Source organism: Dendrobium catenatum, unplaced genomic scaffold (genome assembly GCF_001605985.2).
Source record: "Dendrobium catenatum unplaced genomic scaffold, ASM160598v2 fragScaff_scaffold_1470, whole genome shotgun sequence".
In the NCBI taxonomy this organism is placed as follows: domain Eukaryota; kingdom Viridiplantae; phylum Streptophyta; class Magnoliopsida; order Asparagales; family Orchidaceae; genus Dendrobium; species Dendrobium catenatum.
This window is the reverse complement of record NW_021319932.1, coordinates 368,606-388,452: the sequence shown is the minus strand read 5'-3', so window position 1 is coordinate 388,452 and position 19,847 is coordinate 368,606. Positions and strand designations below refer to the sequence as shown.

The window sequence follows — 19,847 nt, the reverse complement described above, 5'->3', positions numbered from 1 at the left end:
CTAGCTTGATAAACACTAAACGAACGAACATGAACTGAACATGAACCAAACATGAACACTTCTTAATTTAAATGAATCAAACATGAACACAAACGCAAAAGCTCGAACAAACATGAACCAAACTTGAACAAGCTGATATTAAATGAACACAAACATGAACACTCACATACTCGGCTCGGCTCAGTTCGTTTGCAGCCCTAGTCAAGAAGCTATGTGCCTTCTCAATTTGGCGTTGGCAGGTTTTTGGTGGTATCATGTCCTGCATATAAGCAAAAGCTAGCAAGATTTTGTACCATTTTATTTTGGCGGTGGACAGGTTATTTCCAACCCATATGGTAAGATAAAGACTTGATATTGTTGTTATTTATACAGGTTATTGTGGTATGTTGTCCAACGAAGTTTGATTTCGTATCTTATAATTGTTAATGCGGAATTTCAATCTGATCAATAGCAGATTTTTGCAGCTACCCAAATGCAGCTTTTTTAGTGAGGACTCTGAAGATTTGTTTAGCCTACTCTTCCTTTTTATTTTTTTTATAATTATTTTAATTCATTAAATTCACGGGGATTTTAGAATTATAAAAGAGGCCTGATGCATGTAAAAACTAAATAAAATACTTTTGAATAAATTTCTAATGGATATGCAATTCCTTCAAGCCTAAGCTTAGATGAGGTGGGACCAAAGTTTTGCGAGATAATTTAGCTTTTGTAGAAGCATGAGATTTTCTCCTAATGAATTCAAGAAGATATGCAAAATTTGCACAAATTCTAATTTAATAATTATCCAATTTTAGAAATTTTGTGAGAAATTTGAAATCACAAAATCCATGTTTCGATCAAGGGTCACACTAAATTCAAATATCCAATTTGTAACAATTTACCTTAAATCAATTAAGCACGCAAAACCAATCACAAATTACATAGAAGAAACAGTATAAGGAAAAGAAATCAATAATAAAGATTCAAGTCTTAAACAAATACAAGCAGATAGCATACCATGGAAGTAAGTAATCAACATTTCTATTCCATTCGAAAAACTCACAACTAAAATGCACACAAGTTTGAGAGGAAAGAAGAAATTGCATTAATCAAGTTGTTTTTACCACAGTCGAACTGCAATGTAAGATTTATGTGTGGGTACGGGAATAGCAAAAATAGAAGCATTACAAAGATAAACACAGAATAACAATTGCAAAAATATCAAAGAGATGAGCATTAGAGCAACAACTATGATCTAGCGAGGAGCATGTAGTGATATCATGACATAGAAGATGATCACGTATAAGAGGAGTTAAGTATTAATTTACAGTTTTTGAAAAATTCAGCTCCGTCAAAATAAGCATTAATATTCATAAAAAAAAAGGTCATAACTATTCTGCTTCCTATAATACAATGTTTGAATCATATGAAGGCTTATACTACCAAAGTACTGGACACAGTTGTATTCACCATAGATAGTGAACACAACCTTATCATCTAAAATTACTTTTGAAACAAGATGTACAAAACTATATATAAAGTGTTGGATCTGAACTCCCAAGAATGAGACAAACAGATATAAGAATCCAAGGCATTTATAACAGGTTCCTGAGATCAAATCAGATACATTAAAGATTGGATTAACACACAAACTTTTGAAAATTTCAATTTAAAATCAGTCATTCTAATGTGTTTCATGATTTATATCGCCACATCTTTTCAGCAATTAACTTATTAAAGGCTTTTCTTTATTTACTTTAATTTTCTTCAACTTTTTTTGAGATTTAATATTATTCTTTCACCTTTTTTAAATTTCATAGGCCTCTATTCACATCAACAATACACTTATAATTTTCATAATTAATAGTCATTTTTTAGTATGAATAAACTAATAAAAATAATATATATATATATGAGGATTCATGATGTCTGCCATAAATAGTTTGGATAAACCTAGTGATAATGATAATAAGACGAATATATATATTATTTTAGGTGTAATTCTTAAACTCATTCTTCACAAATCATTTTGAACAACTTCTATCTATATAACATTAGATCTAATCAAATTCCTGTAACAATAATATGCATAATAATGGATATCATTAAAGAAGCTATCCTAGAAGAAAGAATGATGAAGAAACTAAGAGCCAACTAATCAGATATATGATATGCTTATATGGATGAATTATTTTTGAAGAAAACTTGTTCAAATTTAAATATTAGCAATAATGAATTATTCTCTCTATATATATAATTTGAAATTTAAGATTTTTTTAATATATTCATCATCAATTAATTCTATGAAACATTGACACAACTTAACTCTTTCCTTGAGGTCCTTTTTATGAATTATGAATAAAAACATAAAATCAATATTATTTGCTCATTCATCATGGGCATAATTCTCATAGATAATTCATTAAATGTTATTTTATCAAATTGCTCAATTGATTAATCAACTATCATTAGCATGATTTGTTTAGGTCCTAAGTCAAGAATAGATTCAATTTCTAACAGATATTCAAGTTTTCATGTGAACGCATGCTCAGTCTTTTTTAAACTCAAATACTAACTTATATTCAAAATTAGGTTCGCGCTCTTGAACATGATATCTCATGCTCCTCTCATTAAGATTTATAGATAAGACTGTTCTGTAACAAAGTTCTTGTTGGCTGCTCTGGAGGCTTATGGCTTGTTTTGTTAGAAGTAAATTGGGTTTGGTATCCTTGCACTTATATTGCTCTAGAAATTTCGTGCCTTCTTGGTTTGGAGACAGCTAGATTTTTGTGGTATGGTGTCTTGCAGATAAGTAAAGCCAGGAAGGTTTTATGCCCTTTTGTTTTGGCAATGGACTAATTGTGGATGTACATTGTCCTTGTAGAATACAATAGGGGTTAATGTCTTATGAACGATTGCTAATGTGGGATTTTAGCTAGGAGTTAAGATGCAACCTTCTTAGCTAAGTCTTGCGATATTTGCTGTTAAGTCATATTTTTTACTTTTTTTTTATATTAGTATATCCTTGAGGACTTTAAGATTGCAAAAATAATATTACCCATTTACAAACCCAATCAAGTATTTTTGAATAAATTTCTTATAAATTTATAATTTCTTCATATCTTCTCCCGGATCAAATGAGATCGAAGATTTGCAGAAGTTATCTCCTTTCACAAGCCCGAGGTTTGAATCTTCTTATTTGGTGACTTCGATTCCTACATCTTATTTTCTTCTCTAAATTATTGCTATTGGTTTCAGGTATAATCGATATATGAAAAAAATCGATCTCCGTTATATCTGCCTCCATTAATTCCACCCCCATCAATTCTGCCTACATCAATGTTTCAACAAGCCCAGCAATCCTCCACCTTATTTAGTCACATCATGCCACATAGTGATCTGTGAGATTAATAGTGACCTCATTAATTCATGAACTATTGTAATTATTTTATAACTATTATTCTGCCACCTAATAAATTTGTGGACTATTGTAATTATTATTCTATGTTTTTATTAGAAGCACTCTTATGATTATATAAATACCGCACAAATGTTAGAATGAAACAATTTATCAATTATCTCTAATTCCTGCCGTAGTATCAGAGCCATAAGCTTTTTTATTTTTTTTTCCATCTTTTGTCATTATACTTCCACTATAGCAACCTTCATCATTGTAATGCGATAATCATGTGGCATTTATTCATGTCCTCTTCCTTTTCCCTATTCTTTTCTATAATTGTAGCTTTCATCGCCGGTGTTATAGTCACCCTATTGTATTATAACTATAGCCTTTATCATTGCATTATCGTAAATACTTTCCATTAATGCAACCTTGATCGCTATAATTTCACAAACATTTTCCATCATTGCATTGCCACAAATTGGCCCCATCTTTGCAAACTACATTGCTACATCGATAAATTAGTCCCATTTTTGTTCATCACTATATTGCTGCATTTCTTTCTTTTTTTTTTCTCACGAACAAAACCATAATTTCACAATCCATAAACAATAATAACAATATCCACACAAATCCTTAGTCACAGGTTCTCTTGAAATTGAGATATGCAATTTAAATCCAATGAGTGAGTTGTATAACATTTATTCAACATATTGTTTGAATGAAAAGAACTACCTAAAGTAGTCGTAATTGGATTGTAGGTTCTTAAAGGAAAGAGGAAAATAGGGCCACTTATAAGGCAATAAAAATTGGGTCAATTTTCATAAATTATTAGGCGAGGGAGTGTAAAAAAAAAATAATCTACACCAAATCCACCTCCATCAATATTCCACAAAACCCAAGGGCTCTACCTTCCTTACTCCATGCCACCTCAGTAATCCAGGGATTATTAGTGCCATCCCATCCATTGACTATTGCAATTATTTTATAATTATTATTTCTATACCTCATCAATCAATGGATTATCACAATTATTCTAATAACTATTATTTTTTTATTTTGTATATTGGCTAGTAGAAGCTCTTTTAGAATTGTATAAATAATGCACAAATATTTAAAATGAAACAATAAACCAATGCTCTCCCATTCTTGTCATCATATTTTAGCATTACTATGATGGCATGATTTTTACTAGTTGTATAGTTTTCATGTTTCCACATTTCTATACATTATTTCTAAGAAAGTGCTATTAAATTATCATTAATGTGAATTTATTAATATTTTTAATTTAATTAAAAGTAACTAATAGTTGTTAAAATTAATAATTTGTGATTTATATATCTACTTGGAATTGTATGATTTTGAGCATCTAAATACATATGCATATTAGCAAACATTAAACCTTATGACACCATGCATCATTATACTTTTCATAAGCCACATTTCTTTCAACTAAAAGAAAAGAAAAGATAACTAAAAAAAAACACTAAGTAATCAATAACAATTTTTATGATAAAATAACCTCATAACATCATAAATTGCGAAAGCCTCCGTCTCATATCCCAATTTTTCACCACCCTGAAAAAATGTAAAAAACAATACGACATCAAAAAAGTATAAAGCATTAGTGGAACAAGATTAAAATATCCAAAAAAGGCAATAAATTTAAAATAAGCAAGCACAAACAATAAACTTGAATGCAGGTAACATGCATAAACTAAGCTCACCATCTCCATATATTTATATATATATATATATATATCATTGTTTTAAATTATGCAATATGAGGCGCTCCTCAACGCAATTTCAAACAAAAATGCCTCGAGTTTAAAATGACAGACATATGCCTCAATTTTGTTGAGGTGTGCCTTGCCTCGCCAATTTTAGTTTTTTTTTTTAATATAAAAACTTATCCATAACTAAATTACAATTCAACTTCGCCTGCATTCCCTCGTCGTATAGCCCTAGACCCGTCTACGGTTTGCTTTTCCTATGGCATTGTTACTTCGACTATGCATGAAGTAGAATTTCGAAAGAGACTGTAATGAACCTCTCAGCCTCCCTTGACTTCTTTGGCTACGCATGAAGTTGAGTTTCGAAATAGCCATTAAAGAAGCTTCTCTACTTCCTTTGACTGCTTCAACTATGCATGAAGTAGAGTTTCAAAAAAGTCATTCAGGAAACTTCTTGTTGCCATCGGATCGAAAGTCGAAATAGGTGATCAATGCAAAGGTAAAACCACGAGTGTGTTATTTTTTAGGGGATAAAATCACTTCGTCCTAGCATTTGTTCATTGTTAATTTAGGCTTTAAATCTTATTGTTCCCTTTTTAAATTGTTGTTAGCAAAGGCTTATATTTTTTTTTGTTCCTATGTAGTGGAGCTTTAATCTCATTATTATCTTTTTTCAATTTTCGTTTGTCAAGGGCGTAGGTTTTTTGTTCCTTTGTCAGGATAAGTAAACTTCCGGAAAGTATTGTTGCGGGTGATGTCAAGGTGCATACATGAGGATTCTTTTGGATCATCATATGTGCAAAAACAACTTATGATTTCTTAATGCTTTATTAATTTTATTAACTTTGCTCACATTTTTAGAATTAAGCTGAAAGAAAATTTTCCTCTACACTTTCTTATATATTTAGAAATCGAGCACACTCCAACTCACCAGTCTTCCCTGGACACCCATGCGCGCTCCAACCTATGACTTTACATGAGCCACCAGTCCAATCCCGAGTCCAATGCCTTCTTGTCTCTACGAGGTTCTTGATCTTGTTTTTATCTCCACTGCTCTGACACACCAAATTTGATCTGCTTGCTGATTTTCTCCTGTTCGGACCCGAAGACTCCATCTCAAAGATCTAAACCGATCTTTGTCCCAAGATTCTGCAAGATTTGTCGTCACCTAACATAACTTTGCCTCCATCACTCATTTCAATTTATTCAAACCAATCTCTGTTTGGTGTCATATGAAATGAACAATTAGAGTCTATGATCCAATCTCTGTTCGAGTTGTTCGTTGAAGCTACCAAAAACTCTGATGATTCATACTCCCTAGAGTTTGCTGCTACATTTGCTCTTGCCTCTTCATTGGGTTTCTTAGTCTGCCCATTCATTCTATCCGAACAATCACGCCTGAAATGATCTTCTTTATGACAGTGGAAGAATTTCCTAGCAGTTCTTGATTTTGATCTAAAGTGATTCATGTATTCTTTTCTGCTTTTATTGGTTTTATATTCTATCCTTCCTCTAATAGAAAGACTTTCAGTAGCCTTGTCTTCTGTCAACTCTATTCTTATTTGGATTTCCTTCAATATCAGCACAGACTTCACTTCGCATCCAGGCTCTCGCACCCAGCGCGACACCCACATGAACCACGGCCTGGGCACGCGCTCACGCGTGACCGAGGCCCTGTGCACGACCACCCATTCGCATTCACCCACGCATGTCGATCGCAGCAAAGGCTGCTCTACGCCCGCCTGTTGCGAAACCATGGCTCAACTTCCATGCCTAGCATACCCAGCGCCTATTGTGCGAGCCTCCTCTCCCTTCCGCCTCAAGCCAGTGTGCCCAGGCTTCGCCTCTGCTTCTGTATGCAAGACTTGTTCTGAAGCATATCACCCACAGTTGAACACCTTCTCTTCTTGATTACAAGAGCATTTTCCTCATTCCTCGAGATCGCCTCAACGAGGCTCTAATAGCACTTGTTAGGAATCTTACTTGAGGAAGAGAAGCTTCTTGAACTTCTTGGAAGAGAGAGAGAGAGAGGGAGGAGAGGGAAGTAGGAGCTACAGGAATTCTATTGCTTTACTCCTTGAGTTTACAAGGGGGTAATCATCACATCAACCTACAATGCTTATTTATAAGTATTTACACATGGTGTAGTGTCTAGCAAAACAAAATAATTTAAAACTGGATCAATTCATAATAAAAACAATAATAATCTTTAACTTTATCTATTTTGATTGATCAGTTGCCATACAGAAATTGATTTCCTAAAATCATGAATATGTGAAGAATCACTGACCTTCGTTGTGCCTGTGGAGTTAATGTATAGGTAAATAGGCTTTTGCTCATCTTCATATTGAAGGTAAAGAAACTCGGCTAGAATTAGCTCCGTCACCGAAGGCACCAAGGACATACCCAAATATACAATTCGATTTTTGTACAAATACGAAGCTAGATCAGGAGGCGGTTGCTCCCATGCACTTCCTCTTAGGAATGGAATGACCTGCAATAAAACATAAAACATGAACTAATAATAAAATCAGGACAAGCCCTCTGAAATGGATCTCACAAAAGCAGGAACAACCATTCATTTTCTACAGGTAACAAGTATCAAGATTCCTAAATATTATAAAGGTCCTTTTAAATTCTACAAGCATAAATTACACCTTGCTCTATTACACCCTTAGAGTCTGAAGCACAATTTAATGCATAGTACACCCATCTAAATTTCTTGGGAAGCAAGGGACTTTTATCCTAATGAATTGGTTAGGAAAGGGAAACAGTAACCTAAGAAAGAAGCATACTTCATAACCTTAATCCATAGAAAATGCTACAATTGGTTACAGCAAGTAAACATAGCATGCACAAGAACTTAAACTGGAGGATAATGAATTCAAATCTATATTAATACTATAAATGTAATTAGATGTTTATGCTAGATAAGTAGAAGCTGAATATTCAACCTCACTGAATATTCTGCCTCGTATCATATTTTTAGACATGATGGCCTAGTCAGCTATTTTAAATTTTTTAGTGTCAAATAAGATTGTAGGAGATGAGCTTAAGATGTAATTCATCTAATATCTCCATAACTCTGAAGGGACAATTAGACATGTAAGACAATGAAAAGAAATGAAGAGTATTCCATTTCAATATTTACGTAGTATTTATACAACCCTAGGAGGACTTCTAATAAGAAAGATATAAAATCAAGGAATAATGTTTACTGTATGATTAAAACAGTTCATGGTTGATGAGGGGTAGAATAATTACAATATTTTATTGATTGATGAGGAAGCAGTAAAGATCCCACAGATCAATGAGATGACAATAGAAGAGAAAGGTACAAGGGTCTGAGTGTGAATTCCAACTAGCGGAAATAATGTAGACGTTTCACACTCCCCCTTAAGTGAATATATGGATGCCATACATTTCAATATTGTTTGATAATTTCTAAAAGACTAGCCCTCATTTGATGAGAATGTCAATAAATTATTCACTAGTGATTAAAACAGAGTATAAATTAGATTATAATCAAGCTTCTCATTTATAAAGTGCCTATCAACTTCAATGTGTCTTGTCTGATCATGTTGCACAAAATTATGTGCAACATTGATAGCTAAATTGTTATCACAATAGAGCCTCATGTGATCTTTTTATTAAATTTTTAAATCTTCCAAGATAAATTTTAATCATAGCAATTTGTAGATTCTCAATGTCATAGAACTAAATATAGCTTATGTGCAAGATCTTGCTATCACATTTTGCATTACTATTCTAACATCAAGAGGTTGCTTCTTAATATATGCAATATTCTAAAGTTGACCTCCTATCAATCATAAAACCTGAATAATTTGCATCTATCTATGCTTCAAGAGTGAACTCATCCCTCTTTCTAAACCTTTGTCCGGGTTCTTACAAATATTATATATTGTATATGTTGCCTTAACATGTGATTATTTAAGATTATGTATGAATTGACTCACCACACCAATAAAATAAGCCGCCAGCTTGTGATAGGAGATTTTTTCTCTACTATTGAGTCTTATGGAAAATCTCCAAATTTATGATTGAATTTCATGGGGCTATCAATAATTTTGCATCCTAATTAAGTCATCTCTTTTAATAAGTTTGTTATATATTTTTCATTGTAATATGAAAATTTCATAACAAAAGTGAAACTACAATGCTATGGAAAACTTTAGCTTGCCTAATTATTTGGCTTCAAATTCTTGGCATAATCTTTATTTAAATTCTTCATTCATTCCAAGTCACTGCCAATCACACTAATGTCTCTAATGCAAAGACCTTTAAAGCCACGTATTTCACAAATAATGTATAGTTTCATTGGCTTAATTTGTATCCTATGTTGAGCATTATATTAATGAATCTTCCGAACTTTGCCAATGGAAATTGTTTCAGCCCTTACAAAATTTTTTTAGCTTACATACATTTCGTTATGTATTCGAACTAAATATGAGTGGGACCTCTATATATACTTCCTTCCTCCAGATAATCATGCTAGAAGCATTCTTCACATCATATTATTGTATCTTCTAGTCCCTGTTAGCTTTTTAAAATAAGAGAACTCTAACAATATTAATTTTAGTAATTGGAGAAAAAATTTTAAGAAAATCAATCTCATACATTTAAGTATAACCTTTGGCCATTAGTTTAGCAAACCTTGTTGTCTTTTTCCCCTTGTAAATGGCTCAATTTTTTTCTTACCTTCAAGAACCTATGAACAATTCGTGCCCACTTTAGGTTTTTTTTATTCCATTAAATCGATATATTAAATGAATATTTTGCAACTCTCCCATTAGATTTAGATTGCATCCTCAATTTCAAGATAACTTCAGACAAAAAACATGTAGGCATTGTATTTTTTTCCATGAAGAGTTAAATTATGGTTTTGGAAAAAAGAAAGAAATATGACAATCAGAGATAAATGCAACAATAATGGGACCAATTTGTGGCAATACAATGATTACGATTGCAACAATATATTGATGAAGGTTGCAATCTACGATGCACCGACACTTTTCCTCAAAAACATATGCAGCATCCAACACGTATCAAACATGTCACGCATTCAACCTATGTTGCACTGATACATATACGACACGTTACGGATACGGGACACGCCAATTCTGAAAAATACAGGATACGGTTACGGCGTGGACACGGCATTATAATTTATAAATCACACATAAAAATTAAGAAAGCATTCAAAGCATAATATTTGAAATGATAAAAAATGAAAGCAACATCATTGGTAGCCTTGTAGCTTATAATATAAAAAAAATAAGCATTAAATATTTAGTACAAAAACAAAAACATAAATTGTCTAGCACATGAAGTTTCAACTATTCAATAGAAGGAATGATAGGACTAGCTTCTTCAGTGGTTTGTCTTTGAACTTCTATATCATCTTCAATGAATATCATAGCTTCCAATTCAGGCTCGTCAACTGAAAGATTTACAGTTTCTAATATTCTCATATCCTCAAGAGATTCAAATCCATCTCCAACAACACCCCACATCATATTATCTCCTCCCGTATAAGTTGGAGTTTTCTTTGATGGAAGCCGAAGGTTTATATGCACAAAAACTAAATTTTCAGCCCGTTGTGGAGTAATTTTATTTCGCTTCATTGAATGGATGAAAGAGTATGTGCTCTAATTTCTTTCACAACAAGATGAAGATGAAACTTGGCCAAGCAATTTTAGGTGATTGTTTGAAGTAGATGCTTTGAAGCTCCATATATCAACCACCACATTTTCGGATCAATTCTCCACCTATCATGCAATGACTCTTGGTCACCAAAATCCTCTAAATAATCAAAAACTTTTGCAAGCTCAATATTGCACTTCTTCTCTCCTCATTTGGAAAATAACGCTTCAAACATGTCTTCCTCATATTTGAAAGTTTTAAATCTTTATGTGGAGAAACTGATTGAGGATCCTCCTGAAGCCATTATTTACTTGAATATATTCAAATAACATTAAAAGGAAATAGTTTTAGATAATTACTAAACAAAAAATTGTGAATTAATAATGAAAAAATGTTGAAATTTATCTGGAATTTAGTGAGTGAGCCAAGCAATGTAAATGTGTATTACTTTTGCTTCACCTATCTTGTAGAATAGCATAAATAACATCCAAAAAACTTGAGTCTTCATGAAATGCCTTCCTCTCATGTCTATATATAATTTCTTTGACCTTGGCTAGCATTGAATCTCACATCTCATAAATGAGATGTAAATAAGACTTATCTGTATCAGCAACTATCAACATCTCATAAATTGGATCAGTGAAATTTAAGATGTATTCAATCTCATCCTACTATAAATCATCTAAAAGATTTTCTTTTACATACCTAGCATTTTCAACATCATCTTCCCTATAACAGGACCATTTGTCACTGATCACCATAGCTTGAAGAGCATTTTTAATTTTTTTGAATCTTCTCAACATCACTATAACTGAGGCAAATCGAGTTTTTGTAACTACAAGCATCTTCAAATTAGAAAAATCATTGAATATATAGAGTCTCATAGAGTAATTCATAATAAAATTTCTGATTATAACTGCATCTCCAGTAATAAATGTAATCCAATGACATTCATTGTAAGTGATTTAGTTTGCCTCGGTATTCTTAGCTGCAGAAATATTCTACAAGGCAAGATTAAGTGTATGCATAATACATGGTGTCCAGAAAATATGAGGATAATCTTGCTCCACAAGTTGATCTGCAGCTCTACAAACATGTGCATTATCAATAATGACCCGGATGATGTTTGAAGGCCCCACCATCATGAAGACTTCTTTGATTAAATTAAAAATGAAGAACATATCCTTGTACTGTCCTTCACAATTAACAACTTTTATAAGCATAGGATAGCTTTCTGTTACTGCCATGAAGTTGATAAATGGTCTTTTTTGTAGATCTGTCCACCCATCACAAACCAAAGTAACTCATTTTTCCTTCCAAACTCCTTTGGTAGGCTCGAGCAACTTCTCAATGTTATCCATCTCTCTTTGTAATAACTTGGTTCTAATGGCATTATATCCTGGTGTGGCGTATCCTGCAAGATTCATATTGCATACGAAAGTAAAGACATTCTTGTAATGTGAATTCCTTGCTAAATTAAAAGGAACTCCAGTTGAGCAAAACATTCTAGCTATTTTCCCATCTAATTGTTTTCTCATTTGTAAATTAAATGTTCTCTCCAAAGCACTATCGACAACATGTTTTCTTTTTTTAGGTTCATATCTCTCCATCCCGAAAAGCCCTCTGTTCACAGTATTATCATCACTTTGAATTGAAGAAGATGAAGGATATAAAGCATGGGTGCTTGGTAGAAGAATATCTTTTGGAAGCTCTTTTCTACTCCTCTGCTTAGCTTCACTAATTTTTCTTTTTAATTCAGCCACTTATGATAAGCTTATCTTCAAGCATACTTTAATTTCATGACCACTAATATTCAACAAATGGGCTTTCACTCTATAATATGATTATTTATATGTGACATTACAGTAATTGCATTTGAATGCAATATTGCCACCCCCTTCTGACATTTTTCCTATTTTTGTCACATAACCCCACAGAGATTTGTTATCTTCAAAATTGGTCTCTGATGGACCATCAGCAGACCCAATTACTCCACCATTAGAACTCATTATCCTACGAAAAAATTGATGAATCGACACAAAAAAAAATTGAATTTAATCTCATATTAATTTTAAGATGCATGTGAAAATAAAATGAGTGATGGGAACATACGTAGGAATTTCAACATTAGTCCTAATATAACATCCCAACTTGAACATGATTTAAAAATTTCTATTCTAATAACATTGTGTAGCACTCAAGTTCCGTTAAAAGACAAAAAAATATTGTACCAAATTAAAGTAACACAAACAACTTGCATCTAGATTCTAGATATATCTTAAAATACAATACCAACTAAAATAACATAACATACGCAATCTTTGTTCTACTAATTTGAAGTCCTTTATCTTATAGAATATTCTATGTTATTCTATTTTTTCACTTATTTCAATAGTTGTCTCACCTATTAGAATTATCATATATAATAAAACTACCACAAGGCAACCAACTTTAATGTAGTTTATAATCATTTTTATAACCAATGCCTTTGAGATAGACTAAATGTTAATCCATGATGTAATTCTACCGTAATTAGAAACTCTTGATCTCTCCAAAACTATTTCTAAGTTCTAACACTACTTAATACTCCAATATACATAATTTTAATAACTTCAAAATGCCTTTGGCATATATATATTTCTTTATGCTCAACAAATCATTTATCATAAATTCACTATTATTGAAAAAAACTAGAAAAGCAATTAGGTTTTCTAGAAATTGGTTCATATATCAAAATCAATGCCACATTAGTTTTCAAAGTAATCCTAATAGAAGACAACATGACATAATTTGGAAAAAATAAAAATTTGCAAACAACCTTCTAGGAGGCTTCGCTGTTCGCATCGCCCTGCTCGTGTTGCCTTAACTGCTCGCGCTGTCCAGTTGCTCGGTCGACGAAGATGCATCCATTCAGCTTCAAAGCTCACGTCGTCAAGCCGCACCGTCGACAAAGATGTATCCCGTCGGCTTCAACCTTCAATGCTCGCGTCGTCATCCAGTAGGCTTCCTTGCATGCCTCGGCTTGCTTACGTAGGCTTCAACGCTCGCGTACAGTCGTCATGCTCGCTTCGGCTTCAATGCTCGCATCGTCGAACTGCTCCTTCAACGAAAACGAAGAAGATGAATGCCGCTCAAAAACCCTAGCTGTTCGGTCGCGATAATGCTGAAGCCGCGGAAATGAATAAGCAAATCGAGCGGGGTCGCGAAAATGAATAGGGCAAATCGAGTGGCTCATTTTTTATTGGTTTTTAATAGGGCAGGCGTATCCGATACACATGTCCTGTCAAATTTTAATCTTATTTTAATTGGACATGGCAAAGCCGTGTTCGACACGTGTCCGTGCCATATCGGAGGCGTATCTGTATCTAACGTGTGTCCGATACAGCATGCCTCGTAAACAAGATTTAAAATTGCGTAAATAAGCCTTGAGGCATTTTTCGTTCGTTAGGCGAGGCATAAGTTTCGAGGTGATGTAAGGCGTAAGCCTCACGGATAAATAATTGTATAAATGAGAATTAAAGTATTCTAGTAGGTAAATAACAGTACAAGTCTATCATATAATAAAAACATCTAAATGAGAGGTGAAATTAGTGGAAAACAATAAAATAAATGCAACATATGCATCTCATATCATAATTCAAAGGATAAAATAAAAAATATAAGTCTATTAAAACTCCCAAAGTACAAATAAGAATGAACATATAAATCGAATCATGTCCCATCACTAAATGGGTCTTCAAGGGAATCTTATTCTCCAATTTTATCTATGAATGTCAAATCTTCATCATCTTCAATGTTACCCACTTTTTTTTGTCCTGTTCAATAAGAATAATTATTGTCATGTTAATTGCATATATATAATATAATAGCACATAAGAAATTGTGAGATATCTTTATTTACTTGTTGTGTTACAGAACTAGTAGATGTGTGTAGTGTGGTACTAGTTGATGTACCCACTTGAACTGCTTCGCCCCTCAAAACATCCACACTTAGATCCTCTAGCTGTAGGTCAGATAATGGCAAATCTTTCTCATGATCTATGAACCACTCATTATCAGACGTCACATCATCACACACCAAAGGGTCCTCATCATCCTTCAATCCCTTGTTCCTCAACCTCCTATCTCTCAACCTCTTGTTGTGCATAATATACACAAGGGAGGTCATTCTGAGTGTTGAAAGTCGATTTCTTCTCTTCGTTTGCACTTGACTATTTGTGCTCTAGTTTCACTCACACCTAGAGGAATAACAAATGAGGCCCAAAACTCTAACTGCAAAACTTTGTAAATCAATGGTGGAATCACCAAATTGGATCCGTCATTCAATTATTTTCAAGAAGAAAAATGATAATCACATAAGGTGCTACATTTTTATGTGAGTCGGATAAGTGTTCCTTCATGCGTGTAACTCCTCCCTTCACCACCTTATCACAAAAATTGCATTTTAAATACACATGTCTTCTTGTCGCCTCCTACATCAACCTGCACACTATATTTTCAAGAAGGGTCCCACTGCAATGACGTATTTATTTTTTTCTTGCCTCTAACCATGTTTCCTAATGTACAAATGCGAAAAAAAAAACAAAAAATCTCAAAAAATAAAAAACCATAAATTTTCTATAACTTGAAAAATCTTACATTGAATTAAAAAAAAATACCTAAAATCGGTAGTGGAGTTATCGTAGAGGGCGGCCGGACACTAGAAGCTCACCAGCGTGAGGCAGCGCTGGCGGGAGAGGCGGAGGGAGGGGAGGCCAAGCGAAGCTAGAGTGCAGACTTGCGGTTTTGCGAAGCTAGACCGTTTTGTTTGGGAAGGCGGAAAGAAGAAAGGGGAAGAAGGGTTATTTCATTAAGAACTTAAGTGTGTGGGACCCGGCTATATGGGAGGCGTGCGCCTCACTCAGAATTGCGCAATTCAGCCTTCGAGGCGCACCTCACAAGCACAGAGGCGTACGCCTCAGATGGACCCAAAAAAGCTTAAGCAATGAGGCTCTTTGGGGCACAATTGCGTAGAGGTGCGCCTCGAGGCGCACCTCTTATTGCACAATTTTAAACTATGCTCATAAATATGAGTATTGGTGCAACATAGCATTCAACACTTCTCAAACATGTGTCGAACACTATGAAAGCATGCCCATCTAAAAAATATAAAAAATAAATTGGACAAACATGCCTTAAATATTTTATAATTTTTTAAGTAAAATTTCTTGTATTTAAAAATTATATTTATTAAAAAGGTAAAAACTTAATTTCTTGTTTCATCTTCATAGCCCTAAATCATTCGCTAGCACTCAATATCTCATTTATCAATCATTTGTTTTCGCATTTCTCTATAGCAGGTCATGACTAGGGTTTCACAACAACACCCAATGTCATCTCAACATCGACGTCCAACGTCATCACAATATCAATGTTTCAAAATCATCTCAACATCGAAGTATGAGACTATCTTGACATTGACCCTCAATGCCAGCAATTACTACACCCATAATCATGCCCTCTATGAATTCTCAACATCTCATGTTTGTCCAACATCATCTCAATAGCAACAAACAATACCATCCTTACTTTGACGACTGACATCTCCCCTCTTGATGCCCAACACAATAAATCCTAATATAATTATTTTAAGCACAATTCCTAATTAAATGACTTAATATTTTTCAATTATTCTTAATATTATGTTTATTCAATTTATATACACTATTTTTAAGATATAAAAATTATAATATCATATCCAACATGTATCGGTGTCCTAGATTTTTAATAATTGACGTGTCTCGTGTCCTGTGTCTTGTGTCCAAGTCATTTCGTGTTTGTGTGTGTACATCATAGATTGCAATTATAGAAAAATAAAAGAAAAGAAGAGAGTATAGAAATGAAGGCCGTAAGATTGTGGTAATATAGGGTGAAGCCTATTGTAATGGAAAATGATGAAGAGAAAAGCCTAGAACTCTGATACTAAGGACAAGAATTGGAGAAAACTGGTTTAGCATTCCATTCCAACATTTGTATACAATCCTAGGAGTGCTTCTAATAGGGAACATATAAAATCAATGGATAATAATTACATAATCATCATAATAGTCCAAAAATTGATGAATAAGTAAAACAAATATTACAGAATAATTATAATAATCCACGAATTAATAAGTAATAGAGATTCCATAGAACAATAATGTGGCAGAAGATGAGAAAGAAAAGAGGGGCAGATGTCCTAGTGAATGAGACTATGAGAGTCATAGATGATTAAAATTATGCATGTGTTTCACATATAACATACATGGGAGCCCCCTTACATTGCTATACATGTATAATGCATAATCATGCTTATCAAAGAGGAAGAAAATTAAGCAAAAAATAGGTTATTTTCTTTAGACTTCAACTGCATACAAAGTTAAATAATGATTATCATCAACAAGATCCAAGCTACTTCAAAAGTTCAAATCATTTCGTTCTACTTCTCTTTGTTTTGTTGGCTAAGATTCCAATCTTTTATCGGCATTTTGCCAATCTCATGAACGTACCAACCCATTTCTTATCCCTCCGTAACAACATAAACCTCCAAATTATCCAATACTATAAGTGACCACAAGAAGTAATAATGTCAAATGTCTAAATGATGGACCATGGAATTTAGTCTCATTGAAACAGGAAAACAATTGAAAGACGTACATTTTTTAAAGGCAAGAGTTTAATATTGATTTTTAAAAAAATATTAAAAAAGGCATCTGTTAGATGAATAACTAAAATTAATACTAAAGTATTAGGAAAAAAATGGTAGACCTAAAGTTGCATGAATATAAATTATTCACAACGATTTACTAAGAATAGATTTGAACACCTCAAACTCCATATAAATGAATAAAAAATGAAGATTTATGATGCCAAGTCCAAATAATTACATAAGGCTCATGAAAAGGGAAAGCAACAAATAATTTCAATTCCAATGAATAACCATGTGCCCACACATCTAAATAGTTACTTCTATCTCCCTTCTACATAAACAAGGTGGATATAAGTAGCATTTATCTTACTCTCCTATATTTGGACACTATCACAACTATAGCGAATTGTAATGCACTTCACACCAAGAACCTTAACATAGCACATAATAATCAATCAATAGCCTCATACAACTTTTTGGTGTCATCTTTATGAATCCCCTTTTTGGATTAGTTCATGTTTCGTCATTAGGGCTTTATAAGATGTTAATCTATTTCGTAGAAAAAATTTATGTGCAACAATGAATTATTTAAACTATGGCTTACACTTTCTCTTCTGAATCCTTGAACATGAATTTGATATGTTTATCTTAGTAGAATATATTCTATCATCTATTTTATATATCCAAATTGTCTAAGTATATATTACCTAATCTTTAAAGTGTCACATACATTATCTGTTAATATAAGCATTCCTCATTATCTTTTATAGTTTTATTTCATAATCATCTCAATATTTTAATTTCTTTGACACTCAAATATGCTATAAATGGCCCTTTATTTCCCAACACAAAAACCCAAATAGCATCACTAGTCTGACTATGATTTGGCTACAATTTTGAAATCTACGTCTAAGTCCCCATGTTATTATCTTATAGTGCAATAATCCTAATGCATTTCTCTATGATAACTGCCTAGGTCTAACTCAAAAAGTTATATCCTCACCAAGACCCTCATTATATTGCATAATAGATAAAAGATCACCAAACTTACAATACTTAGATATCATTTGATCTTCTAACAATACTGATTGAAAATTATTAATTTCACATTCATCAAAATTAGACAATATATATATATATATAATTTCTACTAATTCTAAGCTATCTAGCATCTAAAAGATTCCTCGGTCATTCAAATTCCACATAACTCTTACCTCATATAATTTTATACATTTAAAGTTAGATGAAACTGATAATTCAATTGCTTAAACCACTCGCAATATGTATTAACACAGTAGCTCTGCCATTTTAAAATGTGACAAATACCACACTTTCAAATAACAACAAATTGACAAAGCATGCTGAAAATTTACATCCTTGCATAATCCCATGAGATCCCAATTAAAGCAAATACCCCTTCCTAAAATATCAAAAGATGCCACAGAAGATCCAACCGGTATTGCCCAAACGCAATCAAGCACCGGACATCTAATTCATAAATCTTCAAAGTCATCGCATTTAAATTAATTAAAAAAAGGAACTAATTCAACTAAGCACTGCGGTTCGTCAAACCATTCTAATTAGAAGGAAGGGAAAGCGGTAAATAAAATAATGCCGAAGGTACCATGGTAACGACACCCCTCTTGCCGCCTCGTCCGGCAGGAGATGGCCTGAGTGAAGGGACGCGGATCTTGTGACCGGCGAAATCGACAGAAACGCTCCCTCCGACGAAAGGGGCAGTGAAGCCGCTCCCCAAAGAAGCACATAAAGAAGAGCATGGGAAGGCACTTGCAAGCTGAGAGAGTCCATTTCTTCCGCTTTGAGATATATTTGAGTTGCAGGAGAAGACGCGCAGCTCCGGTGATAAGCGTGGGGAAGAGAAGGCCACTTCCATTTTTGCAGATGGCGAGAGCAATAGAGCATAAGGGAAGCGAATGGAATTGGAATTACCGTGAAATTTACGGCTCAAAACGGATACTCGGACCGGGCCGGATTAAGCAAGGGGTCTTTCGATGGACCTCGGTTGGTCTTCGTTTCTTCACCATTTTCAGTTTTTTTTTTATTTTTGGGTCGCTTTCGTATTAACTTTCTTGTTCTTTTTAAATTTTATTTTCTAAAAATTAGTTCAAAACAAGAAAGAAATTTAACTTTTGATATGCCTCATAATAATAAAAGTTGAAAATATGCCCATTTTTTTCAAATTTTTATTCAAAGTTCGTTTTAACAAACATCCTCTCATCAAGTAGAAATTATTCTGTGCGGAGTCCAGACGGGAAGAACTATTCAAATTACTGCGTATTTATTGAATATTTGTTGAGTATTTATAAATACTCAATAAACATTTGATAAATACGTACTAAATCACCAAATACTCATAAAATACTCAATGAATACTTACAAATTA

The 19,847-nt window shown here is 33.3% G+C and overlaps 1 protein-coding gene across 1 annotated transcript in view; it reads right to left on the bottom strand.

The window, feature by feature from the left end:
- LOC110113096 (ATP-dependent Clp protease proteolytic subunit-related protein 4, chloroplastic) overlaps positions 1-19,409 on the bottom strand; it is a 34,127-nt gene extending 14,718 nt beyond the window's left edge. The window contains exons 1-3 of the mRNA XM_020845524.2: positions 19,068-19,409; positions 7,403-7,606; positions 4,902-4,957 (exon numbers count right to left, since the gene is read on the bottom strand). Coding sequence (XP_020701183.1) covers positions 4,902-4,957; positions 7,403-7,606; positions 19,068-19,337 — 530 coding nt within the window. The 5' untranslated portion in view covers positions 19,338-19,409. The remainder of the gene's footprint in view (positions 1-4,901; positions 4,958-7,402; positions 7,607-19,067) is intronic.
- Positions 19,410-19,847: the final 438 nt, after the last annotated feature.